Source organism: Strongylocentrotus purpuratus, unplaced genomic scaffold (genome assembly GCF_000002235.5).
Source record: "Strongylocentrotus purpuratus isolate Spur 01 unplaced genomic scaffold, Spur_5.0 spur5_scaffold_19, whole genome shotgun sequence".
NCBI classification, from domain to species: Eukaryota; Metazoa; Echinodermata; class Echinoidea; order Camarodonta; family Strongylocentrotidae; genus Strongylocentrotus; species Strongylocentrotus purpuratus.
This window is the reverse complement of record NW_022145604.1, coordinates 1,800,377-1,827,432: the sequence shown is the minus strand read 5'-3', so window position 1 is coordinate 1,827,432 and position 27,056 is coordinate 1,800,377. Positions and strand designations below refer to the sequence as shown.

General features: G+C 37.4%; 1 protein-coding gene across 1 annotated transcript; it reads left to right on the top strand.

The window, feature by feature from the left end:
• The first annotated feature begins 686 nt into the window (after positions 1-686).
• LOC580824 (polypeptide N-acetylgalactosaminyltransferase 13) lies at positions 687-26,336 on the top strand. The gene is made up of 9 exons (XM_030990006.1): positions 687-1,996; positions 16,516-16,693; positions 20,997-21,163; positions 21,864-22,071; positions 22,283-22,574; positions 23,322-23,636; positions 24,130-24,231; positions 25,068-25,202; positions 26,141-26,336. The coding sequence occupies exons 1-9, from the start codon at positions 1,285-1,287 to the stop codon at positions 26,300-26,302; spliced, it is 2,271 nt and encodes a 756-aa protein (XP_030845866.1). The 5' UTR covers positions 687-1,284; the 3' UTR covers positions 26,303-26,336.
• The last annotated feature ends 720 nt before the right edge of the window (positions 26,337-27,056 follow it).

The window sequence follows — 27,056 nt, the reverse complement described above, 5'->3', positions numbered from 1 at the left end:
TACACTCATGTAATTTCTATTTTTGTTTACAATTGATCTAATTCTTGCGAATAGCCTTTAAGATGAATAATTTAGTTGTTATGTGAAACAATGTAAATCATCGGATACAATAAAAAAATTAATTCTGATGATATTGTAATATTATGGCTGCATTGTGAACAGTTTCTTCACAAAATGGTTTAATTTGACTCAAATAAGATATCTAATTCCTTTTGATAACTACGTTGGCAATATCCAAAGTACGATATATACTGCAAATTATGTTTTATAAACAAACCTTTGGAATAATGTAGGCCTATTTTTCAGCGCGTGTTATTCAATAACAGGGAAATACAAACATATTTATTAGCGAGCTAGGCTGTTTCATTGACAAGACTGGGATTTATAGATAGCAAGCACAATCATTTCCCTTTTCTTTCAAATATTACCGTAATTGATTCGGGAATTGATTAATTTAATTCATTCACTTAAACGCTTTATCTGCGCATACTGTTCGCTCAGTGTGTATTCGAGACATTGTTTTGACGCTTTTACAACTCGCACAGGTGGCCGTTCAACGGAGCATGCGCGTGAGATGATATGGGATTGGTTGAAAGCTTCCATGACATCAACGCTCGCTACGGATTGGTGTCGCGTGCAGATACTTGACTAACTTACCGATAGGGTTTGCAAAAACATTTTGTTTCTCGCTGTTGCTCAGAGTCATGAAAGAGGCATATGTCAAGCGTGGAATCAAAAACAGTTGTCACACACTCTGCCTCGCCAGCGGATTTCTATACCATGGCTTCGCGCCAAAACTGAACTAATTTCTTTACAAGAGTCGAGTCGTCTGCCTCGAAAGCATGTTCCTTACGTGACAACCTCAGTCGACCCATGATCGACCTAAGCTGTGATTTCGGATATTTAGGCGTATGCCAGTAAACACTGGAAAGCTAGCTCGATTGCTTTTCAGGTCAGATTTAAAGGCCTGCCTCGCATCCTGACTTGATCAATGATCTTTAAAGGGAATATGTTTTGAAGCGAGCATCAGCTTGACTTTAATTCGAGATGCGAGAGGAAATGTTGAGCTGACGAAGATCCAACTCGGCTTGTCGGAATGAATTAGTGATCTATCATAGATGAACTTCTATCCACCACAATAGTACTACAATCTAATGCAAGTGGATTTACATTTGAATTGTTCGCATGTGTGCACAAAGTTCCTCCAACGTCATCATCTGCTACAACCTGTTTTTTTATATGTGACATTTTGTAAGCTTGGAAAGAGGGAGGATTTTACCAAATATGATAAAAATGGGGAAGTGGATTTCGAGAAGAAAGTTTTTGAGGAGTGGAGTTGTCTTGACGATGTTAACCACCGTCATGATAGTGAGTCTCCTACACTCTCATGGTTTAGTTGGCGGGCCTGGTGATGAGGGTAGGGTGGCTGGTAGGATGAAACATCTTCCAGAGAAGGGGCTAAGAACAGGTGTGAGGGAGGATGATGGACTGGAGGATGCTCCAGGGAACGATGTCGATGTTGGGCATCGTAGGGTACCAAGGCGGAGGAGCCGAGGCGGTGGCAGGGGTAGGGGTGGTGGTGTTGCTGCTGGTGGTGGTGGTATAGGGGGTGGGGGTGTCGTGATGGGGATGCAACGAAAGCTGGAGCAACAGGAGAGTCCAGCGTACTCTGTGGGTGGTGATGCCGGGGAGAGAGGGGAGGAACACATCCCTCAAAAGGGTATGGATTACTCTAACTCAGAGGAAAGAAAGAGAATTGCGGAGGATGACGCAGAGAGGATACTCGCGTTAAGGAGACAAGAAGATGATGAGGATGAGGGTTACCCTGGTTACTATGATCTGACGGAGAGGAGAGAGCTGGAGGAGAGGATGGAGAAAAAGAGGGAGAGAGTAAGAAAAAGAAAGAAACAATTTGGAAACATAGTACCACAGGATCATGGTGATGATGCAAAACAAATGAAGCGAGAGGAAATAAAACCAAAGAAGAGCAAAGGAGGTAAGATACCCCTCTACTGATTTACATTAATAGCATCATTTTATGCATCATATTCAGTTACCATAAACTAGTCTGTTTAAAGCCAGAAAGGCGTCTGCGCTATGTTTAAAAGCTAACTTCCTTCCTGCTCCAAATAGACTTAGTCAGTTTCTTGAAGTTTGTCTACAACAATCCCTCCTAGGTGAACATAATAATACGCAGAAACAGCTATTTAAATATCCATTTGGAGCTCGCTGTGGTAACTACTTGCTTAACCCAGTTGATTTGATTTACATGTAGTAGACAAATCTGATAAAATAAGATCAAGTCCATATGCATATTTCGATATAGAGATTTTTCGACTTGGAGTTTTACACGTAATATTTATTCAAGGGAGAAAATTTTGTCCAAAAAAAAATGATTTTGAAATCCCATTTACTTGGTGGAAATAAGAGTACTTGCATTTACTGTCCAATACTATTTCTACATAAGGAAGAGCCAAAATTCAGATTTAGGCATAAAAAAAAGAGCGTTATGACATCATACCCTGACTTTTGAAAACCTATTTTTCTTTTTGTCTCTATTCATTACAGTGCCCCCTGTTCTCTAATAGAGATAGATGTGTCACACTAACCCAATTGAATCCAAGAAAAATATGCCGTATTGTCCCAATTATACTCATTCTTAAACGGTATCCTTTCCGGAAACTGAATCATGATTATAACAAATAGGCCCCTTATCTTTGGTGTGTCTTCAAGATAGAGTAATTCATTGACAGTCAGTGTGTCGCAAAGACCCTGTAGACGTTATCCTGATATATATCAGTGTGTTTACACGTCAATGAAATGTCATGGTATTCCAGTTGAAAGAATAAAAAATAAAGCAGTTATGAGCTCGTTCGTTATGACTATAGTTACCATGGTTACAACATGGGTGAGGAAATGCGCTGCATGAATAATTCTTGTTTTCCTCCTACCCTCTTCCTTTGTCCCTTTCTTCTTCTTCACCATCATCTTATTATTAGTTTTTTCTTCTTCCTCCTCTTCTTTTTTTTCTTCTTCTTTTCTTCTTCTTTGTATTTCTTATTCTTATTCTTATTCTTTTTCCTTCTCATTCTCTTTTCCCTATCCTCTTCCTCCTCCTCCGTCTTCTTCTTCTTCCTCCTCCTCTTTTTCTTCTCCTTATCCTCTTCTTTATCCTCTTCCTCCTCCTCTTCCTTCTCTTTCTTCTTCTTCTTCTTCTTCTTCTTCTTCTTCTTCTTCTTCTTCTTGTACTTCTTCTTCTTTTTCTTCTTCTTCTTCTTCTTCTTCTTCTTCTTCTTCTTCTTCTTCTTCTTCTTCTTCTTCTTCTTCTTCGTCGTCGTCTTCTACTTCTTCTTCTTTCTCCTCACCACTTTCTTTCCTGTTTTGTTTTTTATCATTTATATATTATTCATTGGAGTTTAGTTCCAATTGTTGTTCGATTAATATAAATCAAACTGGAATGGGTGTTTAATTTATGAAATAGAGCCTCATTCCCTCCAGAGAAAAATCAAAGGAGCCTGAAGTTATTCCGATTTAAGTAATTGAATAAAAAAATAAAAAAACCAAGAAATATTTGACAAGTGCTGGATAAAAATAAACAAATAATCTAAAGACCAAGTCTTGACGTTAACCGACCGCATGAACGATGAACCAAAATGCATTCCTATTAATCTCACCCCAATCCCTCTGGGGGCACGAGGCGGGGTGTAACGCAGATTAGGATTAATAAAGGGTGCAGCTTAAACCGCTGAAGTTAACCTCTTTACATTTGATGTTGAGTCGGATCTTAAGTCGAGATGGATTAATACTAATCATCTTGACATGTCTGCGTGAAAGGGCGACCGAGATAGAAGAAATAAGAAAGTCTAGGTTCGGGCAAACGCCACTGGGAAGTGATTATTTATTTCACCAACAGTACGTGTAATCAGCTGGCTAAATATATATTAATCCTAATTAAGACTGGAATTAGGTTGGGCGACACGAAGCTTAATTATGTGCTACCTGACATTCGTGATAAACAATCTTTATATTAATGTAAATAACAAATGTCGAAATGCTTCAGCTTATCATGTTTCCAGATATATATAAAATATGAAAACATATTTTTTCGTAAGGAAGATGCAACATAAACGTATGCTAGTTTTTCTTGTTTTGGTATGAAATACCTTGAAGCTGGTCGCATCCGATGAAATTATGTGTGAGTCATGATGATTCTAATTATTTTTCATATTTCACGACATGATAATCTTTCTTGTTCAGACTTAATTATGTGTAGGCCTATTATTTATTGGAGCTCACATGCTTCTGATTTGAGGTCAAATGATAATCAGCAAATACTAGCTGTTCCTGAGCTAGCGCCACGAGCGTCCATAGACAGTGTGCGCGCTCTATAAGTTTACACTTCTATTAAAATTATTATCATTATTACATTTTTTTTCCTCCAAATCTTTAAAACAAAAATAATGCAATTTCCTTTGAATTTTTACTATACGTTTGATCTTAGATAGCTAGCGAACATAAATGTTTTTTCTCCAGAAAATTAGCACAAAGTATGTCTATGTCCTTCTCATTTGCCATCAGTGGAATGCCTTATCCAGTATTGGATGGGCCTGACGTAGCCCCCCCCCCCCACCTTCAAGCACAGACGTCTTCAAGCCCGTAAAATTTGCTTGGGCGTACATCACCTGCGTCTGTCCAGATACATCTCACATCCCACCCGCGGAAGATTCCACCCCCTCTCAGTGCGGACCCCACCCCTGTTCAATCATCTTCTGGATACCCTATTTTTAGTTCTACAGTGTAATCATGTAAGCTTCCCTTTTCGAGTCTCTTTCTTTCCTGTAGAAGAACCAGGTATCACCCACTTGCAACCATTGTAAACAAACAGAGAAACTCCTCAACAATTTCTCAACATCATCTTACTCACTTGAAATGTTGCTTTATTTTCGCTAAAATAAAATAAAAATATTATTTCCATCGTTACCTTGCATAGACATGACAGAGAATAGTTCAATTTGGCATAACTTATTATTTTCTAATTGACTACTGTGGAGATCGTGTATGCATCTCACGGGTATATGAGCGAGTAAAAAATTATGTATGCTGACGACAGGCGCAGCTAGCTGACGAATGATGTCAGCTACCCCTCCATTTTATTCCAAACCACTGCCTCCCCCGAAGAGGTAAAGATTTAACTGGAATTCATGTACAAAAATTGAATAAATCTAAACACGCTTGTTATCCAAATTACGCATTAGTTATGAATCGGTATCAAGAACGTCAATAACACGTACGTAGGCGAGACAGCTACTGGTAATATTTCCTTCAGCAAATCTACCATAAGTCCTCAGAACTAGTCTTAAAGTGCGATCCAACCTTTGTATGAAGTTCATTTGTATGAAAACATAAATATGAGAGATACAGAACTGCAAAAAATTAAAAAATATATTGACCCGATAATACGAGGGTTGTGAATGTTTGAAACATGAGATCACCAAATCTCAATTTGGCAATTTGGTCAGTGGATTGTGACGATGTCACGGACCACTCTCCCGTTTGTCGTGTACAAAAATATCAATAATTTCTGTTTTTATTCTCACTGCCTTCTCCTTTGGGGTACTACTCAAACCATATTTTGAGTAGCAACATTTTGATAGCAAAGACCCTCCTGGATCCTATATAATACGACATTTTAGTCATTTTGCTTTGTTAAAACATAAGAATAAGTTGTTCGGCATTAGGTCAGAGTGACATTACCGATTGAATTGCCAATATACATCATATTTTTTTTGTCACGATTTCATTCAAACTTTTGCCAATCTGCTTCTCTGATATTTCTGATTTCTCTTAGAGTAGTGTCTGTTAAGATTGGATCTCTTTCCTTTAATCATTCTATATTCTGTATGAATCAAGCATATCAGGCATGTTTGTGTGGGAAGGAATGTGGGTTAATGTCAAATTTAATGCAAAAGCTCACCACGTTTCCTATAACGATAAGAACATATCCCAATACACTGTTTTTGATATGTGTGTGATAACCTTTCCGTCTTTGTTATACGTTAGTATTTGACTCACCAATCTTTCTTTATGGTTGATCTTGACCCAAAACAGATACTAGTGTTGCTTTGGTAATTTGGGAGAGTCAATTCCTTTTATCTAAATGCATACTGATGCTTAACAGGCTCTTCAGTCGCATATTTAAAAAAAAAGTATAATGGATATTTTCTTCTCTGACACGGAATTCATGTCCTTTTGCAAGGCATTAATTTGCATTTGCCACTACATACCCGGGAGAGAAATGGGGACATGGTAGGATGACGAAAGCCCCTGTGTTAATAATTGCCATATGCCCTCACAGTGACCATATTGTAGGAATACCCCCTAGGGAATGGAGATGGTGCACATTGTGTTTGAATAAATCCGATGACTAGGAAGATAATATCGGTAAAGCGCTCAGAGACGGTAATCTGGTATAAGCGCTATATAAATCCAGAATATTATTATGATTAATAGTCCGACACTGTTTCTATCATCCGTTAGGCCATTACCAATAAACATTCCCATTGCGTATTATTTCTTCCTTTCTGGGTCCGGCTGTCTTGTAAAGAGTTGATACTAATTGCAACTATTTAGATAAGAGATAGTGGACTGCAAACTTGCGATTGATTAGAGACCTTGTGATTGATTTGGATCGATGGCAACTCTGTATAAGAAGGGGCCTAGGTGTTACAAGAGTAACTGTACCATGTAGACCAAAAAAGTTTATATGCAACTACGTCCTGTCTGACATTGCTTCGTCTACCATAACCACAATGAACACGCATTTTTCTATTCAATCCATGCGGAGTTTATGAAATTCCTGTTCCGATGACAAATCGATATTCTTTCCCTATACTGAAACGAAGTGACTTTGAAAACAAAATGATTCATTTATGTAACACCCCCCCCCCCCACCCACCCCCAGTAGCTACAATGGTTAGAGAGATTGTGACGACATTAATCAATTGACCATATATAGTTACGATGTCCCTAACAATTTAAATCTCGCCTTAAGTCTTACATGACAAGGGCCTTCAATTCATGTAATCGGTGTGAGCAATATGTCATAGTAATGGGATTATCAACACCGCAAAGAATTATTGGTGAAGCTTCGGAGGGGATAGGTAGCAAAAACCCTTTACCGAGTGGCAAAAGTAGAGGGGGGGGGGGGGGAGAAAATGGTAGAAAGATAAGGGGGATATGAATGTATTGTATTGTATTTATTTTCTGTCAATTAAAAATACATCAACATGTATTTACAATCATAAAGACACACTTATAGAAAACAAGGAAGACGGAGGGATGGCCCTACTCAGCGCTGTTAAGCATAACAATGCTGTTTTACAGAGGGGTCCCTATAGACATAGGAAACATGAAAATAGATAGGACAGAAGTAAGGAAACTTACAGCAAAATAAGAACTTACTATAATGATAAGAGCAAATTAAAGTAAAACAAGAAAAAGGAGAGACATATTTACGATATATACAAAAGAGAAAGCTAGACAAGTAAATTAAAAAGCATATCCGAAGAATTATCAACTATATTATTACGGCTGAAAAATGGGGGGAGGGGGAATCTTTTTTAATACAAATATTCATTTAAAGTGAAATGTAAGGGTGGCGTAGCCCCTTCTCAAGCATCACCCCTCTGTTACATGAACCCTTTCTTAATATCCCAGGAAGGCACGACGATCATGTACCATTTCAAACTTCTTTGTTCATGGTCTACTGAAATCCGAGGGAAGCAAGTATTTGTGATGAAAACAAGAACAGAGGGGTGCAGAGAGATACGATGGGGGTGATCGACTAATCCGTATTTCCTGCTCGTTCTTACCCCCTGATACACAATGATTTATGATTAATAGAACATTAATGATCCACATCCCAGCAGTAATTGTATCCTTCAACATCCTGCGCCTGGAGAAAAAACACAATGCCTTTCCTTTTACTTTTGGTCTGCTGATTGTGATAATAAAGCAAGCGGAATACATATATGAAATATAATATAAACGATAAAAGGCATGATCAAAAGTCATCACGGTTGCAGGAACATGATAGAGTTGACAATCTGGGAAGTGAAAAGAAATAAGAAAAATATTATTTTCATTTTCTTTTAAAAATGCCCAAATTTTCAAGATTGTTATTACCCATGGAAGGATGTTCTTCGTTTTATATACTCATGGAAAACCGTTGAGTGACCGGTTTTTACCATACTCGTTTTCCCCAATAGACTGTAGTGTTATGAAAACCGTCAGGCGAACGGTTTTTAAAATTTGAAATTCCAATCATAAATATCTTGATAATCAGACAGGCGATCGGTTTGTAAAAGTCATGGGGTTCCTGACTGATCTAAAGGTTTATAATTATCATTGCATCATGAGCTAAATCCAGAATTTTGTTTCAGAATCTGAAACAAAGTTACCGGATCCCTTTACGACCGACTGCTGATGCTTCTATAATACACAGCAGTCGGGGCATTATTAAAAATTACCCACACGAGGTACCTTTGGAACAGTCTAACACACCCGAGGCGATGGCCCAGGGTATTCAGACTGTTTTGAAGGTACCGAGTGTGGGTAATTTTACTAATGCCCGAACAAAATGCTGTGTATTATTTGTTTTATAAGATTAACATGATTTTGATAATGACCGGTCATTATCCAAATTACGCGTTAGGCAAAATAAATGCCTGGTCACGTGTACGCTTTCAACCAATTATTTGAATAGGATCATGTCATCATCTTATAACATAATAAACTGCACATCTTATACAAAACACAGGATGACGAATAAGTGTATTTTCTCCATTTTGCTCTTTAAGTGTCAATTTTTGTTTCGAATCTTGGCTTGATATCAGAAGCCTCTATAACCTCGCTTGCCCCAGATATCAAATACAGAAAGCAAACTAAAAATAATCCCGAATTCAACGATTCCGGGGGCTGATAAGTCTCTTGATTCATGTGTCCTCCCCCTTCCTATTTACTTTGGCAACAGTTTCATCTTTCAATACTTTGTTTCGTTAACCCTTTACCCGCCATGACCCCTCTTTGCAACGCAATCCGACCTACGCACGCTTCCAAGCAGGACTTTATGGGTTGAGATGCGTCTTTCCGCAAAGGAATTATGGCCATACTGAAAGAAGTCAATATTCTTAAAAGGCCTATATGGCTATTCATGCTTTGTCATAGCAACTATATTTGCTAGACAGTTATTCCACGTTTTGAGGAAAACAAATTTCAGACGTCTTATAGGATACAACCATGAAGGTGATAACTCAATATTATGTCATATATTAAACGAGGCGCACTGTTGCCCTTTTAGGCTTGAGTACCATCGCTTTCTACTGGCGCTTAGCTCTCCAAATATACTGACCATTTAGGCATCATGTAGAGATGCCGTGGTCTTGTGGATAAGGCATGAGACTGTGTATCATAAGGTGCGAGGTTCGAACCCATGCCACTTCGCTAACAGTGCTGCCTTCGCGTCAAGTTTCAGCCCTCGATTTGCTCACACAAACAAAATCTTTGTTTGCAAAACTTATAAAGTCGTTAAATTCTAACACGAAGCGTCAAGGAAACATCACATTTGAAAGCAAACCTTATGAAATTATTTTGTAAGTTTTATTTTAATTCAACACTTTAATTTGAAAATTAACTTGACTTTGACCTCGCCATAAGGGACTGACTGATATCGTCTTCGCGTTTTTCTTTTAGGCCGCCATCCTAGTCAAGTGTCGCTTATGATGGCGGTTTCCTACACTAATTTTCCACAGACATTTAGGATAATACTTTAAATTCATAATACTATATTATAGAAGTATTAAGTTCGTTACCATATGTAAATCACATTTTGTCATGAAATGTTTATTGTTTACATATTTGTATTACACCTTACGTTTACATGTTCTTTTTTTATTGAGTTATTGTATTTGGAAAATGCAGAACAGAAATCAAATAGAATTCAAAACTCTACATAGAGCAGTTTCAACTCCTCAAGTCCATAGATTTCGAATATATATAATGTAGGGGAGGGAGAAAGCGAGAGAGAGAGAGAGAGAGAGAGAGAGAGAGAGAGAGAGGGGGGAGGGAGGGATAGATAGAGAGAGCTTTGTCACCATCTGCACAAAAGCCATTTTAGCATTAGTCAAACCTGTTGTTTGCCATAATCAAATCAGGCAAGCAAATTAAAGTATCTTTCCCTGTCAAAATCAAACGAAACTATTGAATCAGTTCATTACAAATGAAATCTGACACATTGACAATGATGATTTACACCTTAGGGCCTCATGGATTACCAGTTTTAGCCATTTTTCATAAGCTGACCTACACTCTGTGATGACCCATACATCATCCTGTTATTAGATTCATTTCATGAAAACACAAATGTGTAACCGTTTTGTGACGGATGTTAAAAGTTCTTGAAACTTTTTTTTTGTCTGGAATACCTGAGTGAAAACGCGGGAAATTAGGTTTGTTATATCAAGATGGCTCAGACAACAGTTGTTGTATGCAATCATCTTGTCACGTTGACTTGTCATACATTCACACGAGGTAGACATCGTATAGAGCAGAGGCAGGTGGTGGAAGGGTGTCAAAAGAGACTTGAGACAAAGAAAATTGCAAAAGACAAAGCGAATATAAAAACACAATATAATAGGCTCATGCGTTATGCCTTGTCTAATTAGATTGTCCATGGTCTAATTCATTACACCAATGTTATGATGGGCCGCATGCACGACACAAACGAGTAATTTGTAATGTAGGTTTGTTTGCATCTTAACACACGTATGAGTAAAGGTAGTTCAAGTTTTGTTGTCAACTTTTAAGATATTGTATATAAAGCTATCAGCAAAAAGTGAGTTTTCTTTCCTTATCCTACATAAAGACGCGTTGTACGATTATTTCACGAGTTGGAGATACAAAATGTTGCTTTGTCTAACATGAGCCCCTAGCAATGGGGTATCTAGCATACGCCCCTGTATGAAGCCCCAATATGAAAACAATGCGTTGTTCCATATTGGGTCTCCCCCCCCCCCATAATACATAATAGAGATGATAATTATACGGCTTTAGTTATGAGTATCGGTTTAAAACGTTCAAAATATAATCTTTGAATGTGGTTTACAGAAGGTTATTGGCAGAAGTGTTGCCTTGTCGGTCGTCCTATTTCATTAGGGCTGGCGATGAAAAGAAAACGATGTTTTACAATCTGAGTGAGACGACATTCATTTAATGATATCTTCCCCGAATAAACAATCGAGAGAATTAGATAGTCTAGCTTCGGACTAAGAAATCAAATCAGATGGTGTTAGACGATTGATCAGACTGATTATGACTTGTGATCGAGAGAGAAAAACTTGTCGGATGACTAATCATTGACTAATCTTTGGCTGACCGGTGACTGACCATTGGTTTAGTGTCTGTGATGTCCTGGCTCAATTTTCTCCTTGACACACAAGCATATTTGGTCACATATTTATTGCAGCCTCCTCACCCTCCCCCTTCACCTGGGATGACCCTTCATTATTCATATTTATCTCCCAAGGGGAAATACTTATAAGCAAACAAAAATAGTAAAATAGCGGCGAAAGAATCAGAATTTTAAGCCCGTCTGTTCTAGTTAGACCAGGACGGATTAGACCTCCCAGGTGGTCACTGACAGGTGGTTATCTCATCAACTCAGCTCTCTATTAACATAAGAAAAAAAGGATCATGGGGGAACAACGGGCACCACTCAGGCATTGTTTTCAATAAAGAGGGAGCAAGTAGCTAAAGTAGTGCAGTGTGGCTTTAGATATAGCAATATTGGTTGCAAAATCCAACAAAATACAAGTGATACTTCTATAAAACAGGTAGAATGACAATTTACCGACAAGGTTGGTACATCTCTTTACTTTGCCGACATTCTCTTTATTTTGTCGACAACAGCAGCAACATTGCTTACGGATTTATGACAGATGTTATATACACGAATAGGCCTGATTTGGCTACAGCCCACTAGACCCGCGGCCCTTTAGACTGACAGCTCATGAGACCGATATTGTTCGTTTCGCGGTCTTTCTAGCCAATTTTTAGAGGGTTCACTCTACCTAAAACCAAAGAGAACGGCTGCCCACGAGACCGACTATTTATGTGCTGCCTCAAGTACTTCTTTGTTTTGTAGTTCTCTTAAGCGGTTAGCCTCGTGGACCTTTTGGAAATTTTGCTTTACAATATTTCCTTCTTTTGTCTGTCACGTGGTCTGTCGGTCTGCTAGGATGACCCCTTATAGGCTCTTTTCGGAAGGCGTATCACAATCTCACCTCTCAAACCTTACGACCTGTCTGATTGGTGGAAAGCTTACTAACTCTCTCTCGATCTTACTTAATATTAACGGGATGGCTATGCTAGATGGCATCATGACTTCCTATTGTCACACGCAAATGTGATCTTTGCATGCGTTAATGAAGTTAATGAGTAATGTTGATTGTAACATCCTTTTGTTTTGAGCCTAACACAATCATGATAACATAATTAGGACATTCTCATTTTGACTCATCAATTTGCAACGATCTTCAAGCACATACCCGGTCGTCTCAGGATCTTGAAAGGGTTTATTTAATTTAAGAAGAATCTATATTTATGAATGGGTAATTAAGTGTGATTAGTTAGGTGTCAGACAATGCCTGCATGAAGGAGCGGGATTGGGTTGATGGGGGCTGGCAGGGCTAGCAGGGATAGGGCAGCCACGTATGAACTTCAGAAGACACGACGTTGTCTCATGAGTTACCTAAAGTTAAACAACATACATTAGCGTGTATCATCAAAACAATAGGATTTAAAGGATTTGAAGGAGTATTGTCTCTCGAAACATATTGTTAAAACAGCAGGAAGGACCTCACGTCACTAAAACAATAGGGTTTAAGGGATTTTAAGACGTTTGCTAGCTCCTTTGTTGTCTGTAGACAGTTTTGAATTATATTATTCCCCTACAAGACTGCCATTCAGTGTTTCTTGTTTAGAAAGAGAGATAGATAGAGAGAGAGAGAGAGAGATATTGCAAGAGGGTGGAAATGGGGGCATAATTTATTCATAAAGGAGAATGTGAAGGAAAAAAAGGACAGAGACACTATCGGAGAGAGAGAGAGAGAGAGAGAGAGAGAGAGAGGGGGGGGGGAGGTAGACAGAATAGAAACTTTTGAATGATTTCTTTTCATTCCTGTTTGAGTGGGTGTGCTTTCCTGCAGAGTACGTGTGTGTGTGTGCGTGTGTGTGTGTGTGTGGGTGCATATGAACTTTTAACATTTAGTTATTGTTTTAATTATTTATTCATTTTTTTTTAATACAGTAGATTATTTCTATTATTCTGTCGCTCCAACAGTGTGTGGTATGTGTATGGAAGTGTCGTCGGGTGGTGTGTATGTGTCGTGTGTCGCATGGTGGTGGTCGTGGTGGGGGGGGGGGGGGGGTAGTAGTGTGTTTGGTTGGATGGGGTTATTTGTTTTACGTTACAATTGATTTCATCTTTTTCCTTCTTCAATCTTACAATCTATGTATTGCAAATGTATTGAATCATGTCAAGATGAAAAACAACTGTATTTCTAAGAATGATTTGTATTGTTTTGGAATCAATAACAAAAACAATTGAAACAAAATATAACCATAATTATTTTCACGTATGTTCTTTGATCACATAATGTGACGATGTGTGAACAATCCGTATTTACACAAAATTCACTCTATGCGTAGTAAAACACTGTTGCTATTAGGGGGGGGGGTGCTGATGACATAATATCCACACTCATATTACACCATCTGGTATTGTACTCTTTCAAGTGTCCTGTCTTATTTTAAAGAAATAAATCCATATTCCATTTATTTCACTTTTATGCCTTTCGATTCAAATACATTAGTAATAGCGAAGTCCAACTGCCTCATTTCTTAAGATACCAAAATATACAAGTTAATGAGAATAGCTAGGCTAAGAAGCTTACACTGAATCAGAAATCCGCCCACCTTTTCCTTTCTAGACATTTTCTTGTAAGCTCTAGTTTGCAGACATAGACTTGTAATTTCTTCTGCTGACGAATTCTAATCGATCTTACAAACAACAGTCACGTCAGTAATGAATTCAGCAGTGTCATTATCTTACAGTTGTTCCAACAAACCCCAAATCCCCAAATGACATAGATAGACTAAGGAGTTTTCTGTTCGCGATCATGGAATACAAGACATTGTCTGGACCCTGGGAAATCAATGACAAACACGTTGATGTTGAAAAACGGGGGTAACGATGCCACATCACCTGGAGTATCGAATACATTACGACAGACATAAGCACAATATCAATATCATTGTTACCATTATCATACAATATTATTATTATTACAATTACCATTGAAAATGAATAATAGAGTAGACATACATCTCCAAGTTCCAGAGAAAATGTTAAGGGTAGGAAAATGTTTAACAAAAAATCAGTTCGGTTATGTCTCAACAAAATTCCGATGTGTATAGGCCTAACTCAAAATGATCAGTTACGTCTGGCACCACTATTTGACGTCTTTATCGAACATGTCTAACAACTTCTTTGATTATAGTCTTGTAATTATGTTAATTAAGCCATTGGTGCTTGATGTGTTCCTTTCGGCCTTTAACTGCATTATACTGTTCAAATTTGCAGCTCTGAAGGTACAAACTGTGGTGTGGAACATAACATGAGGTCTATTAAACTATAAGTACTATTAGTAAGTTTGCTCCAGGGTTTATGCTTTTGAACTCAGTTGATGTACAGACTTATCGTGACCTTATTAATATGGGGATATATTTGCGATAAGTGCTTGAAGTGAAAGCAGGAAGGTCACAAATCTTCTAAAAAGTAAAAAAAAAGAATGATGAAGGAAGTCACACAATTTAGTTAAACGTGATGTAGGCTACTTCTCACGTAAGTACCAATGATTAAGTCACTGCATAGCACAGATGGGGACTAGGTATTAAGGGGGTAAATCTAATTGATTCAGACATGACCTATATTCATTGATTACTCAATTACCCTACAGCTATGTAGGTATGAAACACTTTAGATTAACATCTTGAAGCGGTTCTAACAGTCTAGTTTCCTCTGTTTCCCGAGACTTTTCATATATGTGGGATTCGACAGCAGGGTTTTGACAAGGGTGATACTCTAATTAGGGGTAAGGGTGGGAGTGGGCGTGGTGCCATATTGCTACTCGATATTCCACTTCGTAGAATGCAGTTGTTGCATTTATATATACATTTACATATGATATATGAAGAAGAACAAGAGGAGGAGCAAAAAGAAAAAAATGAAAAGAATGTGAGGAAGAGGATAAAAAGAGTAAACCACATGAAGGCAGACCTGTCAGAGAATCATAGGAAAAAGGAAAAGAAGATTAACAACAAAAGGAGAAGTAAACTTTGAAGAAAAGAAGAAGAAAAAAAAAAAAAGAATCAAGAACAGAAGTATATGAACTGAAATCCAAACATACAGATTTTGTGGAAACGTTTCAAATAGACATTGCCCCTAGGGCCCTACCCTGGCAATTGTTATTCAAAACTTTACAGCCCCCTTTCTCTCTCTGATCACAAACCACTCGATCTTAATGGTGCTGTAGAAAGGAAACAATGTCACAGTCTGCCATCAGAATGTTATTGACTCCTATACCATGCATGAAGGCGACAATGTTATAATGGCAATGTCCGCTTGTCTAACAGTTCAATGATCTAATATTGACAGACTCCGAACACATGCCATCCCATGTACTGAATTAGTTTGTTGATTTGAACATTTCACGATATAAATTTGAAATAAGGTTTTAAAGTATTTTTTAAGTGCTAACAAGAGAGCATTTTCCTACGGAGTTTATTTTGAGAAAAGGTGTTTGACAGAATAACTTATTTGATATAATTATGTACATCTTGAAACTAATAATGAAATTATTTTTGCAACTTTTACTTCACCTAATACTACTACTACTACTACTACTACTACTACTACTACTACTACTACTACTACTGATACTACTGCTACTACTACTACTACTACTACTACTACTACTTCTTCTTCTTCTTCTTCTACTACTACTACTACTACTACTACTACTATTTCTAATACTAGTACTGATACTACTACTACTACTACTACTACTACTACTACTACTACTACTACTACTACTACTACTGGTACTACCAATTATCCTCCTCCTCCTCCTACTACTACTATATTTGCTACCGTTGCTATACTGAAAATAATAATTATACTTCTAATGTTACATATGATGGATGATGGATGATAATGATATTGATAATTTGAGAGATACCGAATATCAAATTATTATCAGAAAACAATAATCGAATTTACCCATCAATGAAAAAAACTTTCACTCAACAATGATGTAAACGAAAACAATATCAATAAAATACATTTACACTTCCTCTCTTTCACTAAATTTCTATCTCTCTGCTTTCTACAAATTACAGCTCAGCCAATGAAGTACCAAGCCGATGTGGAGCTCCCAGGAGCAAACGGGAAACCCGTTCAAATCCCGTCAGAACTTCAGTCAGAAGCAGACGATCTTTTCATTATAAATTCATTCAATCTAATGGCTAGCGATATGATCGGTATTAATCGATCACTTCCAGATGTCAGACCTAAACAGTAAGTTCCACCTGCCATTTCGTGTTCTGTAATCTGTAATTGAATTAGATTGTGGGTTATTATTGATCTCCATAAATCCTCTGGTTTGAGATAATCCGGTTTCATGAATCAACATGAAATGTTTAATCAGTTCTGCAATTTGTGAGGTTCTATCCAAGCACTAACAAAATGAATTGGTTTGAATTTCAATGTATGAGCTATTATTTCGGTATTGTTTGCGAGACTCAATTCACCCCCTCCCAGGCTCCCCCACCCAAGAAAGAAAATACATTTTGTGTCTAACCATTCAAGGTCAACTAAATGACTTGGTCATGGGTATTTTTAAAGGGCTATGGCCAATTTAAGTGGAACTAAGAGATTTATTGCGATATTGAACACACTAGCAACAAAGATAAACTCAGCTTATGAAAAACATCAGTAAAAGTAACCTTGGATACAAAAACAAAAACACATGTCTCTTGCGCCCAGTAACCTCCGATTACAGGTCAGATCTCTTCAAAGAAGAAAGAAAAAATTGATGATTTGATCCTCGCAATCCCTGGATAATCATTGTTGAGTAAGGTTTCATAGTGATGCATGCATCTAGAGATGATAATTGATGGATGTAATAAGTGTTGTAAGAAGTGTATTGGCAGTCGTTCAAAATTTACGATCAGAATTAAATAATCATGATCATGAGAGACCTGAGTCAATGATACTTCTTCATGATGGAAAGGGAGTAGGAGAAGTTATTAGGAGAGGAAGGGTTGAAGGTTACAAATCAACACAATTGATTATACTTGTCATTGTTAATTTAATACCATTGGTTATCATCACCAGTATATTTAGTCTCTAACGGCGTGGTAGTGGTGTATTATTATCATATTTCAAGTCACTGACACATCATTGACCTTTAAACCAAGAAGTGATCTTTGCATGGATAATTAACTATTAAATGGCAGCAGATAATTTAAGGCCTCTCATCGAATAAAATTTGTCTAACGAGAAACACATTTAGAATGTTAACTTGAAACGCGGCCAAGAATTCAGATCTGCGGGGAATGAGGTGCACATACACCATAAGAGCTAGATGTTCTTTAACTTTACATTTTAACATTTTAATGATAAGGAAAGTTTAAGTGTTATGCCGGATGTTGAACATGCAAGATTAGAATGTCACTAATATTATGAATATGTTTCATTAAAGGGATCCAGTAACTTTGTCTCAGATTCTGAAACAAAATCCTGGATTTAGCTCATGCTGCAATGATAATTATAAACCTTTTGGTCAGCCAGGAACCTCATGACTTTTACAAGCCGATCGCCTGTCTGATTATCAAGATATTTATGATTGGGAATCGTAACCAAATTGTGCGATTTACTTACGGTTTTCATAACACTATATACAGTCTAGGGGGGGGGGGAACAAGTATGGTAAGATCGGTCACTCAAAGATTTTTAAAAACTTTTTCGAGACACTTCTTGATGATTTTAAAGCGCGTTGTTTTTTAAGGGCTTCAATATTACACCATATCACAGACACTGATAACACGTAGGACCGTGCATCTCAGAATTAACATTGTTAAACGATGCCTTTAATATCAATGGAATAACATTTCTACTCTTATTATTGTCCGTATGTTTTCTAAAATATGTACTGGATGAAAGTGACCCCAAACTATTACTGAACTAGTCTTACTAGGGGTGTATATTTAGATTTTTAAAGCACAGATTGCGTGCGGGCCAATATTCAGGCGAGGTCAAGATTCATGGCTGTAGATTCATAATTTTCATATAACACTAATTGAGAAGAACGTTTATGTATCAACACTATGTGACTCATACAAAGCTAAGACATCATACTAGCTACAATTACGTAATAAGCTCCCCGAGCGACTGGGGTTTTCTTTTTTTGACATTGTTTGTAATTATTTGGACAGGATTTCTACGAGGCATCTCTTGAAATCTACTCCTTTAGATTTAATTTCCATAAGGGAAGTTATTATCAACCATTAGTCACATTTCTTATTTTATATCGAGGGGATATGAATCAATATTCGAGTTTCATGGACAAATTGAAAGAAGGCGAAAAGTTATGATCTGACACGATTTAAAGATAAACGAAATGGTATAACCCTAACAAAATACAAAACAAATCGAAACAAAGTCATTAATTTATACTATAGGGTTGCTGGTTAGAACTACCAGGTATACATCACACTATTCTAAGATTCGTCTATATTTTTTAGGGATAGCTACGGAATACCATTCCAGATCGAGACCGAATCAAGATTAAAGGGTGCTTTACTATCACCCCTCTCTATCACCGCCTTGCACCCCTCACTACCCCCTCTCGCCCCGGAAACACCCTTGGAGGATCTAGAGTGATGTTCATGAGTGATTAAATTATCGTTTTGACTGAGTGATTATTGGAAGGTGAAGTGTCTGTTTTAGGTTTTTATTTATCTCACATGCATTCCAATTTGAGGCTATAGAGTCATTAATGTAAACCGGTACGAGACCCCTTCCACCGTGTTTAACGCTTATATGTGTAGACGTACATCAAAGTATATAAACGAACGTACAAACAAACGAATAAACAAACAAAATGAAACGAAAAATAAATAAATAGACAGACAAAACCATAAACTACATGCTTGTTCATGCAGAGAAATAAGAAAAGAGAGAGGAAAAAATTGGGCATACTAGAAGAGATATGGAGGTAGGAAGGAAGGGAGGGATTGAAAGCAAGGGGGGAGAAAGGAGGGAGGGAGATAGATAGATAGAGAGAGAGAGAGAGAGAGAGAGAGAGAGAGAGAGAGAGAGAGAGAGAGGGGGGGGGGGGTGAGTTTGTAATGAGGAGGGTAAGACAGGCGGCAACGAGAGGAAACCAGACCGATTTCACCGCGTTTCTCGACAAATTGAAAGATATCCTTAACCATTACTAGTATGTACATTCATAATTCCCTACGTGATTTTTCGATTTGCTTTCCGCGTTTTGAGGAAAGCTTGCAAGGCTTTTAAAGTCATGTTATCTTGACACAGGAAAATGGGCCCCGACGCAAACTGGTCATGTTTCCTCCTTTTCCTCTCCCGTATAATAATAAATAATAAGGATATAAATTGCAGATGAACGTTGACGTGACATCATCAGAATAAAAACAATAAAAATGGTATACCAAAATACCAAAAATCAGAGATTAAGATGCATAGTAAGTACGGATAACCGACATCTTTAATATAACAGATGGTTCTGTTTGTAGTTTGTATTTGCACATGGTACAAAATGTTGGAATTGATATTGACTGAAAACAAACAGACACAACATATCAAAGAGCATCTGGGAATCACAGCGATTTGGTATAGACAGGATGGAAGGCAAAACCGCCCTTTTTGAGCTGTGTAACCAGGATATATTTTCTTTTTTCAGGGGATGGGAGAGGGGGGGGGGGGGGGGGCACGCATCGCTGTAAGAGATAAAAGCCTATTACCATGTACTTTCTACCATGATCTACAAAACATCATTATACCTCAGTATCATCATTATGACCGCAATATCCAAACGTAAGTCAAAGGGACGAGTAAAAAAAAAAAAAAAAAAAAAAAAGTTTTTGATTTTAAACCGAATTTTAAGTTAAAGTATTTGCCAAATAATATTCGCGTCAAGTCTTGTGTAGTGCATGTTCAGCGTCCCCATAGTCTGATAGTAGTCCTGAAGCTAGTACTCCTACTAATTATAAAATCTTTTAAAGTGCGCCATGCCTACGTATATTCCTTCATGTTCATTACTCTTGTGCCAACTACAGGTTTACATGTAGATTTAAAAAAAAGTTTAAAAAAAATAGTATTATGTAATGATAATCTGTTTGAAGACAATAATAATCTGGTGAACCTCATACGTCACGGAACAGGAAATAACCCAATCATGCCGATAGGGGATTGTAATAAATTCAGATCAAACAAAGCAATTGACCTCACTGGTGATCTAAAAGTAGAGCTTTAAAAAAGCGGTCGAGTTAAAACTTCATTAGGCATCTGGTTCACTAAACTGGTGTACTAAACTGCATAATACTGTTTAGCTGTCAAAGGAATTAAAACAACGCTTCTCACCACGGTTCAATACATCATGAGAAGTAAGGAACCAAGGGGACAAAGAAGAAAAAGTACAATTTTAATGTGATCAATTTCATTTACTAGCAGGTGCCCATGTAAACAGTAATCTATTTGACAATTCGTTGTGATTTGATATGTTAACTGTTGCCTATACAAACAAAATTGTATGTCAAATATCGTGTTTTTTGTTTGTTTTTGTTTTAATTCGCAGGTGCCTATATAAACAGTACTCTTCAGCACTTCCAAATACAAGTGTCATTATTGTATTCCATAACGAAGCATGGAGCGCCCTCTTGCGGACAGTCCATAGTGTGATCAACCGAACGCCACGTCAATATCTATCGGAGATCATCCTGGTGGACGACGCTAGTATTCACGGTAAGGTGCAATGTACTATTAAAGAGAAGGTTGAGTTTTGGGAAGAGGTGACAAATAATTTGTGAGCGTTATCATTCTTGTTATGCAAGTGTGGAAGAACATTAGATTAGACATGTTCCCTGAAAAGCATGGCTCTTCAAATGCCTCCATATTCTAAATATGTCATGTAGCCTAACATTGTAAAACTCCGGGGTAGTATTTTTACACCACGTGTTCGTGTAGTACCATATACATCTTTATGTGTACAGTGTTTGTAACTATACCAAGACGTGGCCAAATTTTTTATCATTTTGATGATTCCAGAACCTTGCAATACACACAAATTCGTGTATGCTAGATGATCAACCTTTTCTGGTCGATTCCACACCGTTTCTTTCACGATGCAATCGCATGACCAGAACTCTACTTCATCTTTAAAGATCCCCTCGAGAAAATTAAAGATGGAAAATGAAATAAAGATATTGAGTGTTGAATGAAAGAGCTTCGTTGTTCAAAACAAAACCATACGATTGTTTGGAATATACCAAAAATATAAAAGATGATGAAATTAGTTTTTAGGTCAAAAGGAGAAAATGAAAAATTCATGATCAACATATTTCTGTTCAAAAATATATAAGCCAGCTTCACATAGGTATTTTGAGTATTTGAATGTGTCACCAATTCATCAGCATTTACCATGAGTTAACTGATTTATTTACAGCTCATCTTGGTCATCAGCTGGACTCGTATGTAGCCAAGTTACCCGTCCCCGTCCACGTAGAACGTATGGGAGTCAGATCCGGGCTGATACGAGCACGCATGCGCGGTGCTCTCGTAGCTCAAGGTCAAGTATTGACGTTCCTTGATTCCCATTGCGAGGCTTCTCATGGCTGGCTGGAACCTCTCTTAGCCAGGATAGCAGAAGACAGGTGATTATTAAAGATGGTGTTTAAGTCACAATAAGAAGTGAAAATGGAATCATTTGAAATATCACGACGAAATTGCATAGCAGAAGGCCTATTCGGAAATAAACATTATGGAAAACTATTAATCTGTATATTTTCGTGTCATACACTATGGTGTCATTGCAGTTGACCTAACAATTTTTTTTAAAATTCACTATCCCTGTCCATATTTTAGGAGCAACGTTGTAACGCCCGTTATTGACGTCATCAACGCACAAAACTTGGCTTACGAGGCTGACAACCAAACTCCAGCTATCGGCGTTTTTGATTGGTCACTTACATTCAGATGGCAGAGCATTCAAAGACGTGACCTTCCGCTGCTCAAACATGACCCCACGCACCCTATCCCTTCACCGACGATGGCGGGCGGGCTATTTGCTATAGATCGGAGTTACTTCATCGAAACTGGAATGTATGACTCGGGTTTTGAGATATGGGGAGCTGAAAACCTGGAGATTTCATTCAAGGTAAGCATGAAGTAAAACACGATCTGTTCCATGAATAATAATAATAATAATAATCAATTACATTTATATAGCGCTTAATACAAAGTTTCTAAGCGCTTAACAAAAATAAAATTAAAGTAATGTTAACCTACAAATTACAACAATATAATACATGATACATAATTATAATAACAAATTCCTAATAACAATCATACAATAATAATAGTAAATATTTACATAACGCTTTATAGTTTAACAAACAAAATATGATTACATTACATTACATGTTGAACAGAGAAGTCTTAAGTTTACTCTTAAATGTTTCTAACGTTGGGGACTCGCGTATTTCATGGGGAAGATTGTTCCAAAGTTGGGGGGCACAGAATGTTAAAGGTTGTTTAGAATTATCTTTGTTCAAGATGGCTATATGATCGATGTATATACATCAAGGAGATGGGGTTGTGCCATGCAATATGATTTAGGGAATTTTGTCTAATAGGCCGTAGTTTAATCTCTGAATAACCAGAAATGGTCATTCTACGGAAAAAGTATCATGTACAGAGTAATGAAAAAGATCGAACTCGATTTTTCGATGCCCCCAAAAAGAATTATTGTTTCATTTTGTCACATCGTTATCTCATCACGGAACTTAAATTTTACAGTTTGATATATAATGGTCGATACTTTAAATTAGCTAACTTCCAATATAGCCTATAATTTGTTGATTACCATTAAGATATATTTTTAACGCATTTTAATTGTTTTCAGACGTGGATGTGCGGTGGCCGAATTGAAATCCTTCCATGCTCACACGTCGGGCATATCTTCCGCAAGCATGCTCCATACTCCAACACCCTTACCGACTTCATCAGTTATAACAACAAACGACTGGCAGAAGTCTGGCTAGACGGGTACAAAGAGTTCTTCTACTTCATGTATCCCAGTGCGATCAAGGTGAATGCTGGGAACTATACGGACCGCGTCGAACTGAGAGATAGACTTGGATGCCGGTCGTTTCAATGGTATCTTGAGAATGTGTTCCCGGAAGGAGGATGGCCAGGCAGGAATAAATTATATGGCGAGGTATGAGTGCAATTTTAATGTACACTTTGCTTCCTGACATGATTTTTCTTTTTTGATAACAAATTACGCTCACCATTAAAACTGTTTTTTTTAATAATAAAGCGACATTGACCAGAGTTGTTGCATAACTACCTAAGAAACACATAAGAGATGAAGCTACCCATTTCGGAAAAAGAACTCACATATACGATTAAAGTTACGAATAAAATCATTGCATTGCCTTTTTTGTACCATTATCATTTTACCACTTAGAGAAGAGGAAGTTATTAAATGCCTCATTGCTAACATTATGCAAAGGCCGGACACTTTCGCAAACTAATGGGAAAAGGGTCTCCTTTCAAATAAAATAATGCAAAATCAAAAGAAAGAGTGGACAGCCTGAATCTGATGATTTTAACCAATGACTTTGCAAGTAACCTACCTTTTATTAATCAAAAACCGAGCCAGGTTTCCAGGAATTAACATCTTTGATTTGCTATTACCATGATTACAGGTACGACATACAGCCACCAACTGGTGCCTTGACACAGGAGGTAGGACCACGCCTATCACTGAACCAATGGTGGCACATCGTTGTGACAACAACGTTAATCAGGTATTGTTATAATTTGTATAAATATCGTATTTTATTAGCACTGTAAATACATGTACAGTTCAGTTTTTGACTGCTACTCGGGTTCTGATAAACCTTGATAGGATTGAACTGAACTGAATTGTATGACTGAAAATTACCTTAAGAAAAACAAAACATGAAAGGTTGCATAAGGGTTGGAGCAGCGGTATTGATAAATATCTTGGAGGAGGTGGGCTTTCGTAAACTTCATTTTAGGTAGCGGACATTGAATCAAGTTCAACACTATTTTCAGAGGTTGATATTAATGAGAAATGTACCTACCTAATCGAGAGGTGGCGCTATTAAGAAAGCTCTCTGACACCAAATTTTACTTCAATGTTGAATAGTCTATATCGATTTTGAGCAATTAAATACCCTTTTTTCATTCGTCTCTTCAACTATATCAATCGCGATTTCATTTCATGTCCGTGCCATTTGTAACTCAAAAACGAGGAAAAGAGTTAACGATAATTATGCGTTTGATATCTGGAAGAGAAATGTCACTCGTCTTACATTATCAACCTAATCATAATTCAAATGATGTACGATTCGACATTTTCATTAGCCAACATTTGCACATTTTACGGTTGTCAGATATAGCGTTTCAAGCAGATTTTAGGCTAGGTTTAAGGTTGGGGTTAGGACTAGGTATAGTATCTGGTCAAGGATTGAAGTGCAGAATGTTGTAAATGTAAAAATCAATTGACCCCCGGATAAACTGTCACTGGAACCTCTGTACTACATTGAGATCATGGAATAAAAATAAAGTATTACTAACATGAACAAATGATTGCTTTCGCTCCAACCATGTTACTCAGATCTGGATGTACACCGAAGAGCAAGAGATCAAACATAGTTCACTCTGTCTGGATTATGACGTCACAACTATGACCTTGACCTTGATGGGGTGTCATCAAATGGGCGGCAACCAGCTATGGGACTATGTCAGTGAGGTAAATTCGAATATTCATTTTATGATAATAATAATAATATTCCGCTTTCATATATCGCCCATTACACCGATACAACGATGTGTCTAAGCGCTTTACAGAATACCCCGTTCATCGGATTCAGGCTTACCCGCACACAATGTATGCACATTCTCCACTCCCTGTGGATCATTCCGACCAGTGCGACAGTGGCCATTTTACAAGCGTACACTTGCTCATTCAACCACACTCACGTTCGCATCCTCCCAAGGAGTTTGGTATGATTAACAGGATCGAAAAGAATTCCCCAAAATCGACATAAAGCAACTTCGGTAACCTTTAGCGTCGTCACATTTTTGAAATGTGAAACATGACAATGACAAATTAACTAGCCCAGAAATTATTTTTAACTTAAATTGATTTATTTATCCCTAATTTATCAGAACATGATGATAAACATCGGAGATCAGTACAGTAAGAATTTAATCAAATTATAAGGCGAGAAACTTGAAAAGCAAGGCTTGTGTTGATAAACGCCCATTACAAATAAAGACAAGTTACTATAAGAATATTATGATATGAATGCTACTTTCTTGCATCTGAGGAAGGAAACGACGATTTCTGAAGGTATACACTTTGTATTGGAATTGCCTCTGACTGAAATCAACTGAGTTGATATTTTGATCAAACCTTTGTGATCATGTTATATGCCTGAAAAACACAAATCAAAAGGCGCATATATACTATTCTATGTTAATAGTTTGACAAACATTTTATAATCACAGAAGAATACTATTTAAATGTCAACTCCCTTGAGCAAAATAAAAATTATCTTCAAATTTCATCTTTAACAATTTCGTTTCACAATGTCATCATGTTACGTATATACTCCGAAATGAAATCAACCAGTAATAAAATTTGCTTCACTGAATTTATTTTTCCTCCTTGCCACCTCTCAACAGACGGGTGAAATCAAGAACAGAGCTCGAGATTGCTTGGATCTGGAGGTCGATGATGACGACGACTCTTTCACGCTCACTGTACAGGAATGCGATGGACGAACTAGTCAACGATCATGGCAGCTTAATATGAAAGAATGGGACTTCAAGAAACACTCACGTTGAACACCATGATGTAATTTTAGGGTTAGATATATTCGGTGAGGAGGGTGGCGCAGGGCTTTATTTTCTTTACAATATCGATTGGATGGAGCCATCAATGGAAAAGAACACTTTAATAGTCTGTTCAAAACCAGAAGGACGTTAACGCCCTTATGGCTCCAACCGATTTGACCCTCAACATTCTACTTGAAAATGCACAACAAGGGGGTAATTTTGTGTCCAGCTTGAATATCTTTTGCTCAGTTTGTAGTAAAAGGTGGTCGGGAATGTGCAAAACGTTACTAAGGTTGGACAGATATATAAACGCACTCGTGTTGTACAATTAACCCGGTGTTTTAGGGATTGGCTAAAATAATATAAACCTTAGTACTTTAATCAAAATAAATTGATAAAACATTACATGTGTCATTCATGCTTGTATATAATGTTATCATTTATTTATGTCCATTTTGACCAAAAGTGACATTCCTTATCATATGTATATGTATAATGAAATTGAAATGTAATCATCTAAATACCATTTTATTGAATTCATGGGCTGAGACATGATGCTGAAGTACGAAACCATGTTTTCAGGAATAAAAAGTTATCATGGCGAGAAAAAGGTGGTATTTGTTTTTGAGTGTACAAGACGCACGAGACCGAAAATTGTCTGAAAGCCCAAGGAACCGATAGAACGCTTGTCGGTTTTGTGGGCTATCGGTCTTGTGGGTCGATCATCGGTTTATTGTGCCTTGAATAAGATTTGTCATCTTAA

Excerpts from the sequence above, each read along its gene's own strand:
- LOC580824 (XM_030990006.1), top strand. The coding sequence starts at position 1,285 with ATGATAAAAATGGGGAAGTGGATTTCGAGAAGAAAGTTTTTGAGGAGT. Across the intron at positions 21,164-21,863 it reads GGACGACGCTAGTATTCACG|CTCATCTTGGTCATCAGCTG; the intron begins GTAAGGTGCAAT and ends ATTTATTTACAG. Across the intron at positions 25,203-26,140 it reads TATGGGACTATGTCAGTGAG|ACGGGTGAAATCAAGAACAG; the intron begins GTAAATTCGAAT and ends ACCTCTCAACAG.